This window comes from Psammomys obesus, unplaced genomic scaffold, assembly GCF_907164565.1.
Source record: "Psammomys obesus unplaced genomic scaffold, mPsaObe1.curated_primary_1811, whole genome shotgun sequence".
In the NCBI taxonomy this organism is placed as follows: domain Eukaryota; kingdom Metazoa; phylum Chordata; class Mammalia; order Rodentia; family Muridae; genus Psammomys; species Psammomys obesus.
Window position 1 is genome coordinate 2,762,967 of NW_026590503.1, and position 16,973 is coordinate 2,779,939.

At 50.6% G+C, this 16,973-nt stretch overlaps 1 protein-coding gene across 2 annotated transcripts in view; it reads right to left on the reverse strand.

Moving 5' to 3' along the window:
* Ptprn2 (protein tyrosine phosphatase receptor type N2) overlaps positions 1–16,973 on the reverse strand; it is a 695,487-nt gene that overhangs the window by 353,221 nt on the left and 325,293 nt on the right. For both annotated transcript variants that reach the window (XM_055607544.1, XM_055607543.1), the window contains exon 10: positions 7,008–7,094. In XM_055607544.1, coding sequence (XP_055463519.1) covers positions 7,008–7,094 — 87 coding nt within the window. The remainder of the gene's footprint in view (positions 1–7,007; positions 7,095–16,973) is intronic.

The following is a 16,973-nucleotide window of genomic DNA, read 5'->3' on the forward strand; positions in this document are numbered from 1 at the left end:
TGTGTGTGTGTGTGTGTGTGTGTGTGTGTGTGTGTGTGTGTGTGTGTAGAGAGAGAGAGAGAAACAGACAGAGAGAGAATTATTTCATGGTGTATATTTGTGGTATTTGTGTATGTGTGTGTGTGGTGTGTATGTGTATGGATGAGTATGCATGTGAGTGTGTGGGGCGTGTTTCTCTCTGTGTGTATAGGTGTTTGTGTGTGTGTATGTCGTGTGTATTGTATGGGTGTGTCTCTGTATCTGTTTGGGTGTTTCTCTGTATGTGTGTGTGGTGTGTGTGTGTTGTATGGCTGTTTCTGTGTGTGTGTGTGTGTGTCTATATGGGTGTTTCTGTGTGTGTGTGTGTGTGTGTGTGTGTGTGTGTATGGGTGTTTCTGAGTGTGTGTCTGTAATACCAGTAGGAGAAGACTGCCCTGGCCTTAAGCTCAGGATCTGCCTCTGCCGTCTAAGAGGGGATACCAGCGCATGCCACCACACGGGGTGTCTGGCAGTTTGGCAGGTGGCTTTGCACGACTGAGTAGCCACATTTACCACCGCACACCTGTCCAAGACTGGCACTGCACCACAGTCAGGTGCTCCTTCTGAGCATGCACCCTCCTCCACACCAGCTGCTGACCCTGTGCATGGTGTCACATGGCCACCGTGTGTGTGTCACACGCCCTGTATGTACGGAAGCCTGGTGCTCTGTGTGCACGGACTGAGGGGAGCACATGCAGGTCACTGTTCTTCTCTGGCCTGTCTGTACACAGTCACCAGGGGGCAGACCCCGAGAGGCCATTGGCTGACCTGCCAGTGCCCGGGGCATCACACAGTAGGAACTGCTGCTGGGGGAGCACACTCTGTGCTCCGGGTCAGGATTCCCGAGGGACCGTCAACTGGCCAGCAAGCATGTCCACTTGCTTGAAGACGTGATGTGACGGACAGCAGAAACAAATACCAAACGGAGGAACGCACAAACTCTGCTCAGGAAAGAAGGGGTCTTTGGCATATCTGAGTGGGCATGACAAATGCTCTTCTATGGCAGCTTAGGTGTAGGCATGTACCCTAGAGATGCCGCTAGCCGTGCTGGGTAGAATGTGAAAAGCTGAATTCCTGAGACTTTACTAAATGTCCTCATTTAAAGCTGCTGCTAACCTGATTAAACAAGCCATGCATGCTCTTGCAGGCAGGGTGAGCTTCCACAGCCTTGCAGGCACTCTTCTCTCTGCTGAGACAGAGGCCAGTGACTCCCGTGGAAGCTCTACATGCACCGACATCACCTATCTGCCTTTAAAACCATAGACCATGCTCACAAAGAGCAGACAGACTGTGTAGCGTTTTAACTGTAATACTTTGCTTATTTTCCTGAACACTCTCCTCCTATCACTCAAAGCCTGTAAAATAAACCAGGAAAACTGCCACTAACACCAGTGTTGGGCATGACAGCACTGCTCAGCTCAAGGCTACTTAGACACTTCTTACTGTCGTTATTGAAATAGTTTATAACATTCTGCATAATATCAGCAAGTGTGTGCGTGAGGCTTCTGATTATGTGTCTCTCCATGGAGCTCCAGAATATTGAGTTCAGTTCACACTCAGACCTGGTATTCCATCAAGAATGAATCATGCAAGTAAGTTTCTAGTGAAAGCTCATTTTCCTTATTATTTTAAACTATTTCCAAAGCAAAGCACTGTGAAAGTCTATCTAGCAAAAGTTCCACTCAGGTCTGGATTCTCTCTCCCTCTTTCTCCATATTACGAATCCTATCCAACATAGGATTGTGGACTGCCAGACAAACTTTAAGGTCTTCCTTACACACAGTGGTCATTGTCCTCATAGACACTACACCGTAGTTAGTTTAAAGACAAGCACGTGTACTAGAGTCCTTTGACCTTTTATGTATAAGATAGCCAAAGCACCCTCGACAACAACAGACTTTGAAGGTTAATTTTCTTACATTGACATTTTATAGCTAACACAAATGTAAAGAACATTTTTTTTCAGTGAATGAACTTTCTTGAAAGTTGTTTTAAAGTAAATTTTATAAGATTGTTGATTGAATTTTTTGATAGTACATTTCCCTTAACCTGACAGAGCAACCTGTGCTTTGTTTGTTTGATGCCTGGATTTTGTGTGAGGTCCATCCATATGATATGTGGATGGATGGACAGATGGATGGATGAATGGACAAATGGATGGAAGAATGTGTGGGTGGGAAGGATGGATGGATGGGTGGATAGATAGAGATGGGCAGATGGATGAATGGATGAACAGATAGACAGGTACACAGGCAGATGGATGAGTGGGCTGGTGAACTGACAGGCAGGTGGGCAGATGGATGGATGGACAGACAGATGGATGGATATATGGATGTGTGGGTGAGTAGATGGCTGGATGGATGGATGGGAGAGTGGATGGATGGATGGATGGATGGATGGATGGATGGATGGGAGGGTGGGAGAGTGTGTGGATGGATGGGTGGGTGGGTGGATGGGTGGATATATGGGTGGGGGTAGAGGTGGATGGATGGGTGGGTGGGTGGGTAGGTGGATGGGTGAGTATGTGAGTGGATGGATAGGTGGGTGGGGGTGGATGGGTGGATGGATGGATGGATGGGTGGATGGGTGGGTGGATGCATGGGTGGGTGACTGGGTGGGTGGGTAGTTAGGTGAGTGGGTGGGTGGATGCATGGGTGGGTGGATGGGTGTGGGGGGGTAGATGGATGGGTGGATAGATGGGTGGATAGACAGACTAGTGAGTGGGCTGAGTAGATTTTGCTAATCTGAACCCACCATGGGAAGGGAGGTGGTTCTACTCTCCCTTGTAGTGATGACTTGGGGGTACCTCTGCACCAGCACCACATTCTGAGGCCTCCACCAGGCCCTGCTCTATCGGCTCCTGAGAACTATCTCTTGCAACATCTGCAGCCCCAGGACCAACCATGTCACCTGGAGACTGTTGATTGCAAAGGCTTTAAGGTGTAGAGCTGGTGAAAGTGGAGGAGGAGACTACAGGAAAGGTTCTGGGTCTTATCTTGCCCTTCACAGCTCTGGGATTCTCAAGAAGGGCTGATCCACTTCCTCCCTCTGGAGTCACGGTAGCATTTTATATAGGTGAATGCCTTAGGCCAAAGCACAGGCTTCCCTCATGAGAGGCTTTCCCGTAATGACTCACAAATACACAACAGCTTATCCCTGCTACTGCCTGTTTGGTCTAAAGTCAGGACTCTGGTAGTGTGACACACTGTCCCAATTTCTTGGTCCCATTTTAAGGTAACCATGAGTATTTGGTCCCAAAGTCAGCCTCTGCAATCTTCTCATGAGCACTGAGGACAGAGCCTGCACTCTGACCTGGGAAGAGGGAACTGTAGTGCTCAGCTTTTTCTTCTCTTCTCCACCTGGATGACATGGGTGAGCACCGTGGCCAAGCTGCATTGCGGCAAGCACAGGAGAGCAGCTGTAGTCACCAAGTTTCAAGTGTTACATGCTTATTGAGACATTCCCGCATTCCACATCCTCCTGCTGAAGGCACTGTTCTAAAAGCATCCATCTACCGGAGGCACAATTCCTGATGCTTACTTATTGGGACCCAGAAGCAGCCCAGAACATTAACCTGGGAAGTGAGACACCTCTTTATCATCACACTCTATAGGGACAGAGGGACAGGGCTGGGGGAAATAGTCAGGAAACTGAACCACAGTCTCTAAAAGCCTGCAATCTTAAAGATTTCCTCCTGCTTAGAGGGTGACATGACAGGGCACAGGCCAGGGGCATGAGGTCCATACAGAGAGCTGGTATCTTCCCCAGAGGTGCCGGTGGCACTGCCCACAGCTGTACCGCAGTCACCGCCCTGAACAAGCACTCTAGTGAAGGAACAGAACTGCTTTTGAGCTCAATCAGAGCCTCGGGCTCTCCATGGCCTGCAGTGTCTGGGCAGACACGGGACTCCATGTCGCCTATCTGAGCCCAAGGCCCGGTGGCACTCACCATAGAACTGGCTGAGCTCCAAGCTCTCAGCACCACCTCCCCTCAGCTCACTCACCCCATCTTTCCCACCTGAGTACATGCTGCGGGGCAAAGCAGCATTCATCAGCCAGCCCAGGACAGCCATGATTAGTTAGAAAATCATAACTGTGGTTGCTGGATGTCTGCTGGCATAATTACATCAGCATGCTAATGTCGTTTTAATGGTCTCTAATGATGTAATAAGAAATAATGGGATTTATTTGACAGCTACATAACCATTAACAAAACATATTAAGCATAACTAGCACTTCCATAAAAATGCAGACGCTATCGGCAAGCACTAGCCCACGTGTCCTGTATTTTCCACCTCTGAGACAATGAGTGGCTCCGAGCATGAGCTCTCAGATGAGGCAATGGCCAAGGCAGGTCATGCTAGCTCTGAGTCCCCCTTCCTGAGATACTTCTGAGGTCCAGTCGGTGCCTGAGTCAGTCTGGGGAACATGTATCCATCGCTGTTAAGCCAGAGGGTTAAGGCATTTAGATGCAGCTCATGCACCCAGAGAGAAGAGCTGGAAACACTGGCATCCACACCAGCAGCAATACAGTGGCTGGGTGGCGCAGACTGCTGGCCACGAGCGGAGGAGACTGTGCAATCAGATCGGATCTAGTTCAGCTTGCAGCTGGGATTAGGACAGGGAAGAGGGGGAGAAGCCAGCAAAGACCCCAGGGGCCCCTAGAGGCTGTGTTCCACTTTTGTCAGGCAGGTTGCATGCTGGTTCCAGTCATAGAAAGGAGGAACACAGGTTTTTGGAATGGAAGGAGGGCTGGCTAGTAAAATTCACAAAGAATTTGGCTGGGGAAGCTCAGGCCTTCTCCCCAGAGAGGCTGAGCCACCCATCCCTGTGTCAGGAACAGGAAGGGTCTATGGTAAACCTGGAGGTGGGAACAAGGCATAGACACCTAGGTAGGGAAAAGGAGTTGGAGTAGGGGTCTTGGAGTGGAGACGAGGCCATTGCTATGCTAGCCCGTGATCCCAGCACCTCCTCCCTGTGTCTGGGCCAAAGGGTTGTGAACCTCTATTCAAACATTACCACACATATTAATTACCACTCTTATTGCTGTAATAAAAGACTTAATGAAAGGTGATTTTATTTTGTTTTACAGCTTGAGGGTATCCATTACAGTGGGGAAGGCATGACAGAAGGAGTCCAGTGTCGATGAGCAATTGTGCCCACAGTCAGAAAGTGGAAAGTAGGAGGTGAATGCTGGTACTCACCTCATTTTATCTTCTCTCTATATATATATATTTAATTCACTATAGGCTCCTGGGACATGGGGTGATATTCAGGGAATATCTGCCCATCTCAGTTAGGCCTCTCTGGAAACACCATCACAGGCACACCCAGAGCTGTGTCCCCTAGGTGATTCTAAATACAGTCAAGTTGACAATGACAATGATTCTGTTGGCTTAGATAACAGGGAAAGACTCGGGACAGCTCATGAGCCCATTCTTGGAGACTGATGGCGGAGGAACAACGCAAAGAAGCATTGGCCCATCCGAGACAAAGTAGGAAGGAGGTTGGACAGTGATGGGAAAAGGAAGGCCCTGGGCTTCTGACCTGGAAAAACTGCTCAACAGCCTGGACAGCCACAGCAGCTCTCCCAGAAGTAAAACCTCTTACCTTGCCTTAATAGCTCCCAAGGCAGAGCTCCACAGAGCGGAAAGGGAACATATCTGCCCAGGACACCGCCACTGCAGCCCTTAGGGTGGTGAGCGACGCTGTCTCCCACCGGCCACAGTCAGGGTCACCTTCCTAGGGCAGGTGCCAGCTCCTCAGGGTTCCAAGATATGCTAGAACCGGTGGGGAAGAGGGAAGTGGCGAGGACTCGCTGGGTCTCTCAGGGATTGCTTGTAGCGGGACCACAGGGCCCTCATCCATCTCTCCCTCTACCATCTTACACTCGGCTCTACGCCCACACGACAGTGCCTCAGGGCCTGTGTGCACACCGTGTAACAGCTCTGCCATGCTGCCCCTTCCATCACAGGCGAAGAAAGGGGCACACAGGGCAGCAGGGGCAACATGCCTCTCCAAAACTCACACTCCCAGACACACACCACACACACACCGGCTCTCCCTGCCGTATGCTACACAACCAAGAAAGGTTTTTGTCAAGAAGAATGATGCGTTTTAGTGAAGGCCCTTTAGGCCACAGTAAGCTTTGCAGGGAAACTCTATGTGCCAGGGTGGGTGTGGGCAGCAGAGACCCTGTGTGCTGTGTTTTCCTTTTTTCTGGTCGTCTGCGTGGGGTGCCTCCCATGGAGGCTGGCCCACCCTCCTGTGCTCCAGTGGCAGCAGCCCTTCTTGAAATCTGCTGACCCAGTCTCTCCCACAGTATGATCACGTTAGCATGTGCCACTCAATAGCCTGAGTCGGACACACATCCAACAAGTGCCAGGGACCAAGAGAGAGCCAGTAGCCTGGCCACCATTCAGTCCTTATATCTCATTTTACACATCCTAGTCTCTCCCGATGGTACACTTCCCTTTGACCTAACACCCTGCCCACTGAGGCAGCAACATGGCTGGTATTCCTCCACACACAGCACCTTATCCAGTAGCCATACACTTTGCAAGGAATAAAAACATTGGCTATTACCAATGGTACAAGGACATTGGCTGTGGCTGAAAGCCCAGGGCACAGGCTTCCAAGACAGTGCCAGGCCCTTGTCCACAGAGGCAGCCAGGCCACTGCAGGCTCTTCCTCAGAGGCTGGAGCCCATTGGAGCTGCTGCAGAGTCAGTGATGGCAGCTGCGGTGGCCTCCGGAAGCTGGCCTCCACCACACCACTGCCGAGAGAACAGGCATCTTATAATTAAATGTGGGTTTCAGCTGTATTTAAATAACTTTCCAAAGCTCAGGGGAATTCTCCTTTCATTTCTGTTCTAAACAGCTATTCTGATATAATTAACAAGAACCCCAGGCATGCGGCTCACAAACCAATTTCCAAGCCTTACACAATGTGGGGCAGGAGCAGGACAGCAGGCCGGGAGCCCGTACTTACTTGACATCTGAGAAGAGGCTGGAAGGCACCTGGAGAATGCGTGCAACTTCATCCATCAGCTGCTTCCCCTTCTCTGGACTCAGGGGGCTGGAGAAGAGAAAGAGAATATCATTGCTGAATCTTGACTACCTTTTGCTATTAAACTTGGTCGGCCCTGGGCCTCATCGCGCTGCAGCACGCGCCCTGATGCACGGCCCTGCTGTTCTTCTGGCTGTGGGTGGGTCCCTGACTGCCAGCAGGACAGTCTGCTGTGGCTCTGGGAGAAGGGACTGCTGCTTCCTGATGGGTGCTCTGCTGCTCCGCTGACCTAGAGTGCTGGGCCCTCCTCTGGGGTCTGCTCTTTCCCGAGGCACCCCAGCATGGGGGAGTTCTCAACACTTGGTCTGTTCTGGGCCTTCTGGCACTGGATGCTGGGAGGTAGACTACCCTTGACACATGCCCTGCCTGGGGTAACTGTCCCCCCCCCCTCTGTTGCACAAGCCACTCTGAAGCAGCTGCTGCTCCCCGTCAGACATCTGATTCTCAAGGGCAGGGGATGCTATTGTCCAGTGCAGGCCATTCCCTGCAGGCACTCCGCCTGGGAGCCATCCAACAGACAACCGTGGGGGAGAAGCGGCTCTCCTGCCTGGACCCTCCTCTTGGGCCACTGCTTCCTTACACACACACACACACACACACACACACTCCTTCCTGTGTGGGTGCTCTCTGAGGCAAGCTCCGCTCAGGAGCCTGCTGTTCTCTATGTGGCTTGCTCTGGGACTTCTGCTTCAGGGATCAGGTGAGTCCTCAGGCATGATGAATCACCTGATTTTCCAGCAATCAGACAGACAATATGGTGCAAATGGAATTGTTAGGAAGTGTAATGGGCCTGTGATGCAGCCACAGGCTCATCTCAGCCTTCAATAAAAATATAATAAAGAGGTTAGAAGGGAGGGGAGGGGAGAAGGAGACAGAGTAGAGTTGAGTAGGGGAGCAGAGGCTGAAAATCAGATTGCTGGGTGGCATCAAGTGCACAAAAGAAACAGCTATTTTACAGATTCCTCTCTAACGTGAATTACAATGCTGGGGACAGGGTATTTAAACTCCACAGGCCAGTCAAACGCTTGGCACGTGAATGGGCATCAGTGGTAGATAGAGGTGCCTGCAATGAGGGCTGCCACCCCAGGAGTGTGCTGGGCTGCAGGCTTCCGGCGGGTCAGCACTGGGAGAACGGCTTGATTATGAGGCAGAAGCAAGGACCACGTTGGTTTGGACGTTCTCAGAACCAGCCCTGAGCTCCAGAATTCTGTCGCACAGATCACAGCTGCCTGTGAAATCCTATTAGTACCACCTCAGTGAAGTCTTAATTGGTACTGGTAGAGCAGAAAAAAAAGGCTTTCGGCCAGAAGAGCAAACAGAGAAGGGATGGGGTGACCATCTCTGCTCCCTAAGACTCTAGTCATGTAACAGACAGCAAGAAAGCAAGTAAAACCACAAGTGTGGTCAACGGTCACCATCACTGACGTCCTAACCCCCGTGCCATGTGACTATCTGGAAACAGAGTCCTTGGATTTGATTTGTTGAGTCACTGGTGCCCTTTAGGAAGAGAGAATTGCACGGCCCCTGGGGAACCATGTGAAGACTGAGAGAGACTACTGCAGCCAAGGTCCATCTCAGACCAGCAGCTGGATATCAGCCTGGGGACAGAGCCCCCCTCAGCTCAGGTGAGGGCTGAGGGATCCGTTGGTTGGCTGAGAACAGAGAAGTGGGGAGGCCACAGGAAGGTGTAGCTGTGTACTGAGCAGAGTAGCTGTGAATCTGGAGACTGGCAGCCAGGTGGTCACTAAGAGTCAGCCGAGGGAGGGCTGTGGAAGCTTGCAGCTCAGGTTCCATAAACACTCCCGAGTTTAAGGAAGCAGCAGGAGAAAGATCATGCATCTGCAGAGACTAGAGCAATCCCCAAAGGTGGGAAGGAGGAAGCCTGATGTCAGAGTGTTCACAGAGATGAAGGTGGGCGCATTCGTGGGGTCACTGGTGAGCTGGGGTAAGTGGACCAATGACACAGGAGGTCTGGCTGGAGGCTCCTTTATGGAGAGGTAAAGGGTGGACAGCAAAGAGCTCAGGAGTTCTGCCTGGTCAGAAGGGAGAATGTTTAAGTTGGGGATGGATACTCTGCTTGTGCCAGAACTGCTATTCTGAGATGCAGAATAGCATCTCAGAAGTTGGCGTCTGGGCAGTTGGCATCTTTCCTGAGAGACAAGGATAACTTATCCTTGGGAAAGACATGCTGGAGCTGAAAAGCTAGTCACTATTCATCCACTAAACAAGTCTGTAAGAGTGCAGGGTCCAGGGCTCATGGGGCGACCTGGATCCTTGGAAGGTTAGTAGTAGGGGAGGCCTCAGAGCCACCACGGGATTAGCCACAGATGAAAAGAGAGGGAGATGGGCATGGTAGGTAAGAACTCACTGGGCCCAGAAATCTATGAAGGCTGAGTGGATGCTGAAGAGCAGCACACTGCAAAATTACATAAGCTGTGCTCACAACCATGATGAGTGTGAGGACCTAGGAAGAGCTGACCATAGGCCACATGTGTTTTCATGTATACCAATGCTTGATACCTCTCTTCATACACCAATACCCTTCCCAGGAACCACATCCACCCTCCCTCACATATTAACACACTGCTACACAGACAGACACACACACACACACACCCTCCATGCCTAGGCCCATACATCAAGATATTTCTCAAGCACACGCTATGGCAAACCCTTGGTAGCCTTGAAGACCTGAGTCCCCTAAACCTGACGCTGAGCTTTCACTGTTGGACTTTGGGTTCCCTTGGACTTGGAACCCAAACTGGGCCCTGGTTCTTCCGTCTTGAAGTAAGAAGAAAACTATCTAACTTATTTATTTTACTATAGCCTACAGTTGAAAGACCTTGAACTTTTGAACTTTGAACTCCATAAGCCATACTAAGACGGACATGCTCACAGGCTCATGTTTCAAGATGCAGTGGACCATTTACACAAATGTACACCTACCATGATGGACACCAGACTCAAGCACACTTCTGTCTTGATGCATGCCAAGAAGAGGCAGCACCCTCAGGCCAGCAGGAACTGTGGCCGTATGTACATGCTGGGACCTACAGGGAGTCTGTGGCCTCCATCCACAGCATCTTGCCATCTCCACTGAGCTTAGATTTCTAGTGTGACAAAACACTATGAACAAAAGCAACCTGGGGAGCAAGGGTTTTTATTTTGTTTATACTTCCGAGTAACAGTCCTCCCCGAGAGAGGTCAGGGTGGGAGCTAAAACAGCAGGAGCATGGAGGAACGCTTACTGATGTGCTCTTACAGCGCACAGGACAGTAAACCCAGGGTGGCACCACCCAGTGGGCCGGGCCCTCCCACATCAATTACCTCTCTAGAAAATGCAGCACGGCCTTGCCCACAGGCCAGCCTGGCCAGAAAGTTTCTCAGTTGAGGTTCCTACTTCCAAAATGACTCTCTGCATCAAGTCTGCATAAAAGTAGCCACCAGAGTCAACCTCTTGTCAACATGACAGTTAAACAGATCAGTGTTAAGCTACAACTTCCCTTTACTGTTCATTCTCAATATCTCACATTAATGTCAGTATCACAAAATAAAATCTCCAAACTCAAAAGTCCCACAGTTTTAAAATACCCAAACACTTAAAAATCCAAAGTTTCTCTAGAATTGCAACGTTTCTTTAAAATATCCAAAGTTTCTTCATAAGTTCAAAGCTTTTCAGACTCCTGTAAAATCAAAAGTAGGTTAGATAGTTTCCTTCTTACTTCAAGAGGGAAGAATCAGGGCACAGCTACATCCAAATCCAAGTAAACCCCCTTCCCCCACCAAGAAAGCTCAGTGTCAGATTTATGGCTAGTCTCCTGGGCTCAAGCTCACTTCTGTACACCTGCAGATGTCCTGGGTGGGCATCACATGGTACTGGGATCTCCAAAATGCTTAGGATCTGGAATACACCTTCACCAACAGTCTCTCAGGGCTCTCTCGGGGATTCTGGCTCTTGTCACATGCCAAGCCTCAATCTCTCACCAACACCACTTCAATCCTGGGCCTTCTACTTTAGCTGAAGCCACACCTTCGCCAATGGCCTCTCTTGGCTTCTCCTTCCCGGCTCCAATCCTGCTGAGCCCAGCGGCTCTCCTTAGGCCCTCATGCCTTCAAAACTAGCACCACATGGATGACTATTACATTACCAAGCTCCGCTGCCAGCATGAGGAATCACCATGGCTGCCTCTAGACCACAGTGTCTGTGTGCTAACTCTAAAGAAGACCTCTCATCTCAGTGATGCTTGTCCCTCCTTAATCACAGCTGATTCTGCAGTCCCAGCTTACCAGTGCAGATTGTCCCAGAAAAGCAGTGATTTAGTCTCTTGTTAATCACAGCTAATTCTTTAGATCCAGTTGACAAGAACCACAAATTCTTAAATATCACACAATGGCTCTGACAGAGTTTTGGCTCCCCTCTGAAACATCATAAGCCAGGATTCCATTGTCTGCATCTCTTATAGCATTCCTGTTTTCCAAGTTCCCACAAAACAGCCCATGAAACTATGTGCACTTTCCAAGTCAAAGTTCTGAAATCCTTCCACAATCCTCTCCAAAACGTCATGGTCAGGTCTATCATATCAATACCCCATCCCTGGTATCGATTCTATCTTAGCTGGGGTTTCTGTGGCTATGAGAATACACAATAACCAGAGGAAACTTGGGGAGGAAAGGATTTATTTTCCTTATACTTCCACTTTCCAGTCCATCATTAAGGAAAGTTGGGGCAGAAACTGGGAGGCAGGACTTGATGCAGAGACCAAGGAGGAAAAATGGCTTACTGGCTTCCTCAGCCTGATTTCTTATAACACACAGACTACCAGCCCAGGGACGGTGCCACTCACAGTGAGCTGGGCCCTCACACATCACTCATCAATTATGAAAATGGACTACAGGCTTCTCACAGGCCAAACTAGTGGGTAAATTTTATCAGTTGAGGTTCCTGCTTCCAAAATTACTCTGGCTTGTTTCAAGGAGACATAGAGCGAGCTAGCATACCCTCCCTGATCCATCTGCTCAGCGCCTCTTTGCCTGTACCTGCCACCCATCACTTATCTACGGTCACAGCTCCTGGCCCTGCCATCTCCCATTGACCTAAACCGCAGCCTGCACTTGATGGAACCTTGGATGATCACTTCAAGCACCTCCCAGGTCTGTGTGTCAGCTCAGATCACAAACCTGTATAACCTTAGGGACGGTCTTTTTTCAAAGTTCCATGATGACTTGACTTGACTTTATAGCTTGTGTTGGACCTGCTAACACTAATTTCATTTCTAGAGCCTTTACAACAAAGAATGAGGAGGTGAAATGAAGATGGGCTTTGGCAGGGGCCGCAGCCCCATACAGCTCATGACTTTTTCAGCCCTATAAAGGAAAAGTGGCCATTATCATTCACGGAAAAGCTGGTTAGCAGCACCTTGAAAATGAAGCTCACTGAACCGAATTCCTCTGTAAGTCCTTTGTCTCCTCAGTCAGGCACCCCCAATCACACTAACCACAGGCAGGGCGAGCTGCCCTTTCCTGCCTCCCCATCACTGTCAGAGCTGCAGGCCGGCCACACTCCACTCAACGCTCCCGTGCAGATTGTGCTCCGCTGAGCACGCAGCTATCTCTGCTGTATTTTAAAATACACAGCCATCATCTGCCATTTCATGGTCAGAACTTCCTTAGGAAGCTGCTGGAGTTAATCTGGAAAATCAATGGGAGGACTCAGCAGAGCAATTCAGGCTGTCTCTGTGTGGCAGCTGCCACCCTTCTCACCTGGAGGAGGGCAGGCATTGACACTTGCTGTTTACAGATGGGAGAACCTTGAGACCCCTCCCCCACCATCAACACACAATGAGCAGTAAAAGTTTCAGAGATAAAGATGAGGTCTAATTCCAATGTGCTTCAGGTCTGAAGGCAAGCAGCCTGCTCTGAAATCTTTTAATGCTACTATCCAGCCATTCTAGGACAGACTGCTTCCTGGTGTCTACCAAATAAGCAAAACAGGAACAATCCAGAGTGTTCGTAAGCATGATTCCGGAGGGAAGCCCTTCATGGTGGCCCTGCACACAGTTCGTGGACACCCACACAGGCACAGCGTGACAAGTCCCGCCCAAGTTAGTATGGGCTTCCATACAAGCAGAGCACATGAACTCCATCTCCTATAACCAGGACTGCCATGCAAATCCCACAAGCACACTCCAACTCAGCGTTGAACAGAGTCACTCACAGATAAAGCATGTGCACGCGTATGTGAACATAGCTCATAGACTCCCACACGGCCTCACAACACCCCAAATAAGCATCTGGATGAACAATGGGCACAGCTGAGAATAGCCTGTGACCAAAGGGCCACAGAGCGACACTGTTAAAATGGAGAGCAGCAAGCTGGGAAGACGGCTTGGTGATTGAGAGCAGCTGCTGCTCAGCAGAGGACTGGGGTTCAGTTCCCAGAACCCAAGTTGAGGCTCACAACCACCTCAGGGAATCCACGGAATCCCACGCTCCCTTCTGAGCCTGGGCCACCAGGTGCTCACACAGCACACAGCACACTCACACACCTGTAGGCAAAGTAGTCTTTTTTTTTTTTTTTTAAATATAGAGAGTGACAAAGGTAATTCCGGGATCAGAAATGGTAAGAGCAGCAGACACCTCTGAAAGCTCTCCGTGCTGCTGCTGTCATGCACAGGGCCTCACAGCGTGCTCTCAGCACTGTTAGCAACCGCTCTGGTTTATCGGTTTCCTTTATTTTGGAATGAGCTTTTGCCATGCTGCCCTGTCTGTCCCTGATCCTAGCCTCAAGCTACCCCTTCCTCGGCCTCCTGAAGAGCTAAGAGTACAAGCACACATGACTATATCCAGCTATTGAACATTGTTTTGTTTTACTTTATTTTTGAGGCAGGGTCTCACTGTGTAGTTCTGGCTAATAGAAGTCTCTAGATAGGCCAGGTTGTCCTCAGACTCAAAGATGCTTCCTCTGCTTCTTAAGTGCTGGGATTAAAGGCGTAGGCCACTACACTCAGTCTAGCCTTGTTTGAAAGAAGTGGAAACAATGACTAAAGAAATGAAATTCCTCATCAAAGATCATCCCACCAGTAAACTGACCAGATTAGGAGAAGCCACGCAAGGATGCTGCAGGAGGCTAGTGTTACAGGAAGGGATCAGAAGTGTAGGGCTGGTCATGGGCCCGCTGCCTTCTACGTACAAAGTGGGAGAGTCAGCTGCGGACTTGCAGTTTCTCCATGTTTCTGTCTCCTACTTCCTGTGCACCTGAACTTACGTGAAGAACACCACCCAGCAGACATCACATCTGCCATCCAGGATAGCACCTCATATACCTGCCATCAGCGCCTGGCTGTGGACATCCTATTGCTTGAAAACTCACCAAAAGTTAGGAACCCAAAGTTTTTTCCTCACTGTTTTCCTCACTGCGGTGACAAAAATGAGCAACGAAAGCAAGCAAGGAAGATTTGTCCAGACCCACGGCTGAAAGCGCAGGCCATCGTGGCGGCAGCGTGAGGCAGCGGGTCACGGCACACAGCCCAGAAGCAGAGGCAGACAGTGCAACGCTTACCTGCTTCCTCCCTCCCATCCGGCCCAGGAGGCCAGTGTGCACTATCTCAGAGGGCACCCAAGTCCCGGGCTTAATGTCACAGAGCTCTGTTAGGGAGGCCTTTGGTCCTTTATTGGACTTACACGCACATGTGCACAGGACAAACATGTCATTCACAGATGCACAAATACGTGTCATACAGATGCACACCCATGAACACAGGATAGAAAACGCACAGCAGCGCACACAGGTAGCACACACTAGAGCTCATCGACACACTCACGGTCTACTAACAGCACACTTCGCTCATACGCACACTGCCCCTTTCCACGGGCTGACTCTGTGGAGAGGCCTTCTCTGACATCTCCCCAGACTCCCCAGAGGCAGCTATGCCCTCCTTCCCCCTGCCGAGGCTCCTCTCCACCCCAGCGTGCTCTCATGCTCCCACAGGAACAGCATCACCTAACCACAGTAGAACTCACAGTGCTAGTAAATGGCATCTCGTGTGGAGTACCAAATGCACCCCAGCACCAGCAGCCTGGGTAAGCAGAGGACAAGGAAGGGCCGCTGAGGAGCGTGTCCTATTGCAGTGAGCCTGAAGCAGGCCTGTGAGAGGAGCAGCAACTTCAGAGGTGTGCACCCGTGAGGGGAGGAGAGAAAGCTTGTTGGCTTGGAGAAGCATGGCTCCCACACTTTTAGAGAGCCTGGGAAGCCCCGCTGTGCTGAGCCTGGCAAGGGCATTGTCACTTTATAGATAGGGTCCTTGTCTTTGAACAACTGGCCTGAAAGCACTGCTGAGCTGATCCTTTGAATCTGCATTCCTGCCTGTTCACAGGACAGGACCTCAGCACTTCAAACACAGAGCTTGGCCAAATTAGTCCCAGGTAGGTGAGTGTGGGTGGCCCAAGCTGGGTTGGGAGGGAGCCTCCCTCAGTGTAACACCACGAGAGCTTACCCAGACAGCACACACACCCTGGGCTCCTTATCTCTGCACACCAGTGGGATGAAGCAGGGTGGGTGCTTGCCTGGCTCTCACACTGGCCCCAGGTCATGAGGGCACTGCATGATACAGCCTGGCTATAGCCCATTGCCAAAGCAGCCAGTAGAAATAGGGCTATCTCAAGCCAGAGGTGAAGTGAGAGCCTTGTGACCTTGGCATGGTCCCAGAGCTCCATGGGAAGTGGGGATTTCCTCCTGTCTACTCCTCTCATTTCCATGGCTACACATCACCATCCAGTCTGCTGGATCTACTCTTTCCCAGGCCCACGTGGTGCCTCCAGTACAAGCCAGTGCGTGTGATCTGTGTGGCTCGCCTTCTATTCTTCCAGCGCTCCTGTTCCCTAACCATGAGCTTCCCTTCCAAAGCTGGTTCTGCATTATACTGGTTCCGCAGTCTTTTTTCCAGGCAAGCACGGCTATATGGCAATGGGGGGAGGGGAGGAGGTGGCATCTATACACACTTGCCAAATTTAACAGTCAATTTCCTCCTCCTGGGGACACAGCTCCCTCCTTGGACCTGCGCTGCTGCTGTTCCCACCTGCCATTTCCTCCTGCAGCCCTGCACACTCTGACTTTACCCCATCCCGTGGGCCTGCAGATGCTGCCTCCCCTTCAGACTCTCCGGAACAACTTCATAAAAGTGATAAAAATAGATGGCAGAGGCGCACTCCGTGCGTCAGAAAACAGGCTGGGAGAGCTTGCTTCTCTATCATGGCAGTGATGAGGTAAGGGGTCAGGGTTTACTTCCTTCTTCTCACAGGACATCCAGATTTACATACGTCCCTGCTTTTTAGAGAACGGTGTACAATTGTTGAGACGTCACAGCTGATCTGAGAGCCTGACCACAGATTTGCTGAAACCCTGCTCCAGAGAACCCCAACTTCCTAATTAATCTGACACAGGTGCAAGTGCACAACAGCAGTGAGGCCAAGTGCCCTTTCCAGTGCTGGCAACAGCAGAGACACCCAGCAGGAACCCGCTGAAGACAGGGCAGGGCAGAGTCAGCCAGAGCCATGCTGCTTTCTTTCTGTGGCTCCTGCAAACAGTGTGGGCATCTGTTTTGACTGGCCACGGAGGCATGGCCAAGAGTGAGGACAAGGAAGGTCCCAACGCAGAATCTCAACATAGCAGCACTACATTTTCTGCTTCCAAAGGCCAGCAGCAGAGGAAATGAGCCGTTCCGACAGGTCCTGCTCCACAGAGGGGCCAGGGCTTCAGGGAGACTAAGTGCTCTGCAGGTGGGCTCTTCACTGCGAGGATGGCTTTGATGCCACCCAAAAGGGAAAGAGACCACTGAGGAAGCTGTCCTTTTTTTACGGGGTAAGAGGGGACACACAGCTGGTTGCCATGGG